At 32.2% G+C, this 6,619-nt stretch overlaps 1 protein-coding gene across 1 annotated transcript in view; it reads left to right on the top strand.

Annotated features, from left to right (window-relative positions):
• LOC108570305 (WD repeat-containing protein 7) overlaps positions 1-3,677 on the top strand; it is a 13,724-nt gene extending 10,047 nt beyond the window's left edge. The window contains exons 17-25 of the mRNA XM_017932143.1: positions 149-361; positions 427-691; positions 772-991; positions 1,063-1,288; positions 1,397-1,737; positions 1,845-2,168; positions 2,240-2,332; positions 2,411-2,608; positions 2,688-3,677. Coding sequence (XP_017787632.1) covers positions 149-361; positions 427-691; positions 772-991; positions 1,063-1,288; positions 1,397-1,737; positions 1,845-2,168; positions 2,240-2,332; positions 2,411-2,608; positions 2,688-2,873 — 2,066 coding nt within the window. The 3' untranslated portion in view covers positions 2,874-3,677. The remainder of the gene's footprint in view (positions 1-148; positions 362-426; positions 692-771; positions 992-1,062; positions 1,289-1,396; positions 1,738-1,844; positions 2,169-2,239; positions 2,333-2,410; positions 2,609-2,687) is intronic.
• Positions 3,678-6,619: the final 2,942 nt, after the last annotated feature.

Genomic DNA, 6,619 nt, shown 5'->3' with positions numbered 1-6,619 from the left:
ATATTTTTATTCTTAAAAAATGTGTAGATGAGAATATATGAAAAATAAAAAATTGTAAATTCGTCTTACACTTCACTTCTTCAGTGCACTTTTATAGATTCAAAATTTATAAATTTACAGTTATTGTAAAAGTTTTATTTTTTCATAGGTGATAACTGGAACAATAGCGAAGCTGCAAAAAACAATTTGAAACGAAATGGAGCGTTTAATGAACCAAATGCAACTATGGAAGTTGCTCAGCTTATATTGAGTTTATTGCATGCTTGGGGCATTGATCCAGATTTAGATCGTGTTTGTGAAGGAAAGTTAGGTTTATTAAGACCTATGGTTCCCGTTTCATTTGGAGTATTATCTAAAGGAGGTATAAATGAACATAATTTAGCTCATGAAATATGTATCTTCATTTTTCAATCATTGTGTCTGTAGGTTACATGTCGTTATTATTACCAACTTGGCAAACGCAATTGGAACCAATTGGTGAACCTGCGACTCAGTTAGAACAACGCTTACCAGTAGAATTGGTTAGACAAGAAAGACTTACCAGAGCATTCACAGCAAAAGCACATTGGGAACTGTCTACCACATTAACCAGCAATCATTTATTAGCAGTAGTAGCATTAGCATATACTTTAATGTCAATGAATAATGCCACTTTTGTACCTGAACAAGAACGAAATCGAAAAATGCATAGGTCAATAATTACGATTTTTTTTAAATTTTTTAAATAACAGTTTAATAATTAAGAAACGTCATAATGCACTCTTTATATAGGCCTGGCAATAGATCTACAGTTAATTGGAATAAAGCAGAAGAAGAAAATGAAGAAATTTATACGGCACAACAAGCACAGATTAAACAAGGTTGGTCCTTCTTAGCGACTCTACATTGCGTACTTTTGCCCGATAAAGTAGTTTCACAAGGTGGTGCTAAAACATTCAAACGGCCTCAAGTCGAAATGATGGCTCGCAGATGGCAACATCAATGTCTTGAGGTTTGTTAGCACTGAAGTGCATGCCAGAATATATAAAACATACAACATTATGTAAAGTGATACTATTTCAGATCCGCGAAGCTGCCCAGGCATTGTTACTTGCTGAATTAGAGAGAATGGGTCCGAAAGGAAGGAAAGCACTTGTAGATAGTTGGTCGCAATATCTGCCAATGTATAGCACCCAGGAACCTATTGCTCCACAATCACAAAATCAAAGTCCACCAGCGCCTGGTAGTCCAGTTCCTCCATCTGAATCACATCAAGAAGAGGAAGATGAGGAAGAGGAATTGGCAGAAGGTAACTTGCACATGAAATTTATGCATATGATTAATAAACACAATATGAAAGTGCTTATGCTTTATGATTTTGAAAAAATATTCTAATTACTTTACATACTTACATTAGCAGAAATAAATGTAGCTAGGAAACCGTCGAGTGTGGCAGAATTGAAACGAAAACAGACGACGGCAGTTGTATTGTTAGGTGTAATAGGAGCTGAATTTGGGCAAGATGTTACTACCACGAATCAGAGAAGGGATAATGAACAAAGACGAAAGAGTTCAATCGTAGAAGGTTTCGGAATAGGAAATAATAATCTTGCTAGGCACACTAGTATGGCACTTACGCACTTGTTACACGCACCTCATTCTTCGAAATTACCGTTACACACGGCATTACGAAGAGCGGCAATTGATCTCATTGGTAGAGGTTTTACCGTTTGGGAACCATACCTTGATGTATCAAAAGTAAGAAAAGCGTTAACAACTAAGCAATATAACCAACAGAAATTACAATTAAAATATTAAATAGCAGATGAAGCAAAAATGTAATGGTTTCACGTTTCCTAATGTAGGTATTATTGGGACTGCTGGAAATGTGTTGCGATGCTGATAAGTTAGTACCAAATATGACATATGGCCTTCCGCTTACCCCTCAAGCTGATTCGTGTCGTACAGCACGACATGCTTTAACTTTAATAGCTACTGCTCGACCTGCGGCATTCATTACCACGATGGCACGAGAAGTGGCTAGATATAATACATTGCAGCAAAATGCACAAACATTAAATGTAAATATGAATGCGAGCGTTCTGGTTAGGGCGAAACCGGAAATACTTAGGATTGTTGAACAGTTAATTGATAAAATGCAGAGTGAAATGAGTGATCTTTTAGTTGAGGTAGGAACAATTGAAATTAGCATGTACATTAAATATTGTTATACCTCTAATATAATGATTAATATTTATAGGTTATGGATATTATCTTACATTGTCTGGACCCAGGACATCTTAAAACTAAATCATTAAATGACGTATTTCCGGCAGTATGTAGATTTAATCAAGTAAGTTGAGTTATATCAATATTGTTTATACCTTTTCTAAATACTTAGCTTATAACAAAGTATAATACTTGGTATCAGGTAAATCATTGTCCAGCAACGCGCAGGATAGCAGTAGGCAGCCGCAATGGTCAGCTCGCCTTATACGAATTACGAGGAAATGTGAAATGTCAAACAGTGTCTGCACATACAGCATCTGTAACTGCATTAGCATTTTCACCTGAAGGAAAGTTCCTGGTTAGCTATTCTTGTACAGAAAATAAATTATGTTTCTGGCAGGTAAGTTTTTTTAAATTTACAATTATATATTCTTTCACAGTTCCTGTAGCAATCATTAAACAATTTTTAATATTTACAGCAAACAAGTAGCGGTATGTTCGGCCTAGGAAATTCGCAAACACGTTGTGTGAAATCCTATAGTACTGCACCTATTAACGATGTAGCACGACTAAATCCCATGCGACTGGCTCGACTGATATGGATAAATAATCGAACAGTTACATTAATGCTTGCTGATGGATCAGAAACGCGATTCAATGTATAAAATATAGGGGGGAATCCCTTCTATTCCAGTACTGGGTGAATAAAAAAAAAAAAGAACGGTATAGCAAAATGAAATCAGGCTACAACAGAAATATGGAATCACTGTTTTAGGCAAAAGAAATAGCCGAAAGTGCTGTCGTGAACGTTGGTGTACTTATTAGTACTTAATAGTACTAGTGCTAAAATAATCGAATATCGTATCATATGGAGTATGCTCGAGAGAAGTTCATCGTTGCACGACGCAGGATATGGCATAGTGATTATCGTCGAGTATGGTACGAAAAATCTGTTCCTTCTCAATCTATCTCATTTATCTTTTTTTCCATTTATATAATTTAAATATTTCATTTCTTGGTCGCACACGATTGCGTTCTATTTTTGTGTTGCTGTAGCACCAGAGATAGTTTGAATGCCGTCACGCTTTAACAAAAGTATTCTTTTAATTTAGTAATTTAATTGCACTGTCATTTGATTGCTAGCTATGTAGTTAACGAATCTGAATGATTTTATTATAATTTCACAAGTTTAGATCGAGGTAAAATAATATGATAAAACATTTTCATACTGACACACACATACCGCAAAATTTATCAATCATTTCTACATGAGGGTTCGTATACCGTACTGTACATTATGCAATGTTACATTACTGCGTGTGCTGTTCGAAGCTACAATTATATATTCCTGAAACCCCGATATAAAAGTTAAAAGAAAAAGGTTACTGTATGGAACCTCGCGTTGAAAGTACATACATGTGTATATATGCATACCAAGAAAAAAAAAAAAGAAAAAACTGAATTATCGCCCGAAGATTTGTACATATATTACACACTGGCGAATCGTATAGATCAATATTAATAATTTGTATGAAACGTCTTATGTTTAATCTGTTTATGTATAGTTGAACGCTTCAAATGAATTCCTGTTTTACAAATTTTACACGTGTTATTTGTGTCCGTGATTTATATCGCTTATCAAGAATTGAACGTTTCTAAGTCTTAGGGTATGTATCCATCTGAAAGACTTTGACGATAGTTGATCTCGAGAGTATTCTCAAATTGTGACCAGTTCTCTGTGCCAGCACTCTCAATACCGTGTATACTGATAAAGACTCTCGAGAGCAACTCGCGATAGTTTTACTGTCAAATAAACACGTACCCTTATAGAGTTATATGTTGAGATCTGACCGTTAAAGAAACTACTCGATAGTGAATGTTTTGGTACTTAGGAGTAGAAGTCAGGTGACAGTGAAGACGATCGATCACAAGTAAATTCTTGGTACATAAGAACTTAATTTTTGAAGCTGTTATTCGAAATTTCAACATATATTTTGCAACTACCTTACAATTTTTATAAATATTCCACGCGTAAATGATTAGTAATATTTATTTTGTTGTTTAAAGTGAAACGACCGAGGGATTGAAGTTAATCTGTATGTATCATCCATATGTGAAGTATGATTTTGAACTAAGGTGTTTCTTCATTCACCAAAAAATAAGTAATGCGATGAAGAGTATAGATGATATTAAGTTCGTTTAGTGTAATTTATTGTGATTATTATCTCTTGAGAATTTAGCGCAATGTTCTGTGTAAACACATAATGAAGACGTTCGCGTACATGTTTACATTTTAAGAGCCAATGATTCTGTTGTTCCAGTTTTTACAGATACTGTGACAAGTTTAAAAAGGTGAATAATTTGATGTACAACCCCATGTCGTAATTTATTTGTGTTTATTATACAGCGCACAAAATCACGAGTAAACTTTCCAAGTGATGGTGAATTTTTAGATGCAAATGATAAATAACGTTTGGCATTAAAACAAATCTCAGAAACGACGAATTATATTAATTGAATGAAATGTAATGTACGCCTACGTTAAAAATAATTTTTGTTATCGATAATATAATGTGGTTATCAAATCCACTTATCGATAATATTATATTTCTATCGTCTTTTTTAACAATTCAACTTTTCATTGGATTTTGTTTTATATGTACATGTAGTATTTTTAAGTTTAATCTGTAAACCTTTCTATTTGGAATAACAACATTAAAAAACGAAGACTAGAGAGAAATATATTAATCTAGGGCTTATTTATCGATAACAAAAATTTAAGGGATGGCAAATTCACGATTATTGCGAGAAGTAAGAAATGTTAGTACCGCAGGCATTTGTCACGCAGGCGTGTCTACTATCGGTACCAAAACAAAATACTCGTAAAAGAAGCCGAAGGAAAAAGTCGACTTTGCAAAAACGTATGAGGACGACAGGATCGGCTTCTCAATCATAATATCCCATCGCGATAAATTGAATAATTTCTCTGCATTACGTGTATCTTGTATATAAAATCAAACTATGCCTAATTGTACCTATGTAATTATTTATGTGTATATTATTCTTTATCGTGCGTTGCGTATGTCCGAATAAAGTTACATCAAGAAAATGTTTGATAAAAATGGCCATTTTTGTCTATCATTCTCTTGCAGTCAGTAACAGTGATCAGTGATGGATATTCGATATTTCCAGTTTTTAAAAAGAATCGAATTTTAGAAAATTTTGAAACATTCTTACTATTTTCTTAAATTAATAACTTTTTCAAATTTCAATCTAACAATAAAATATAAAATGTGATCGATACAATTAAATTATTCTCAACATTAATCTTGCGAAAAAAAGTGAACTGTCTATGTTTCATTCATATTAAATGAATGAAATTACATCTAAAAGTATCAACCTTTTATTCTACCCTTCAATTGTTTGGACTTTTCAATGATTCAATGTTTTTTATCATTCACTTAAAATATTATAAATAATTCTCTCTCTTGATTCCATCACTAATGGTATTGTGTAAAATGCAAAAAGAAAGTGTACCGCACGTGTTGTTAATCGTTATGCAATAATTAAATGTATTTAAATGTATCCAATGCGAAACGCGTTGCGTTGAAAATTCGATAATATATATACCATGAAGACAAAAATTCGTTTTATCTTAATAAATCTTACGCTGTTATATTAAGTATCAAAAAGAAAAATAATTTATTTGTATTATAAAAAGTACCAAAATATTGTTTTATTAAATTATAAATGTACAGTAGATTTCTCTGATTCATCTTACAGGATTATAATAAAAATACTGAGAATCATTATACAATTGATTAAAAGCTCATTTAAATCAGTAATTCTTTAATTTCTTTTGTTGTAAAGTATCTTCCGAATACATTTTAAATTTGCGTCTAATTAAATTTATATTTAATAAATAGTAAAATATCACATATTATAGATTTATTTTACTTAGCAAATTTGTATTAAATTCCATATTTATTAACTTCCTTGTGTAACATTTTAATCGCGAGAAAGAGAAAAATTGAGTAGATGAAAGGAACAAGGATTTGTGGTAAAACTATTGTTAAAATGTTGTAAAACTATTGTAAAATGTAAAAGTACAGAACATATCTAACATTGTACAGGGCTCCGTATCATAAGAACTGAAATATCAAATTTGAAAAAAATTAATGGTTCTTAGGCGTTCTAATAGTATGTCTAATATTTAGTAAGGAGTGGAAATAATTGCTATCGGGCCTTGAAAACTTTGTCACAGACTCCATATTTTAAATGGAATGGTATTTCAACGGGAGGAACATTAGAATGTAGAACAACTATAGGATTAAACAGTTTTCGATATAAATATAATGGTCAGAATAGTCATTAGTTGCATATTTTATTATAAAAATATTTAATACAATAA

The sequence above is a fragment of the Habropoda laboriosa genome, unplaced genomic scaffold, assembly GCF_001263275.1.
Source record: "Habropoda laboriosa isolate 0110345459 unplaced genomic scaffold, ASM126327v1 scaffold68, whole genome shotgun sequence".
Taxonomy (NCBI): Eukaryota; Metazoa; Arthropoda; class Insecta; order Hymenoptera; family Apidae; genus Habropoda; species Habropoda laboriosa.
Note: the sequence above shows the minus strand (reverse complement) of the source record. Positions and strands in the feature narration are given on the sequence as shown.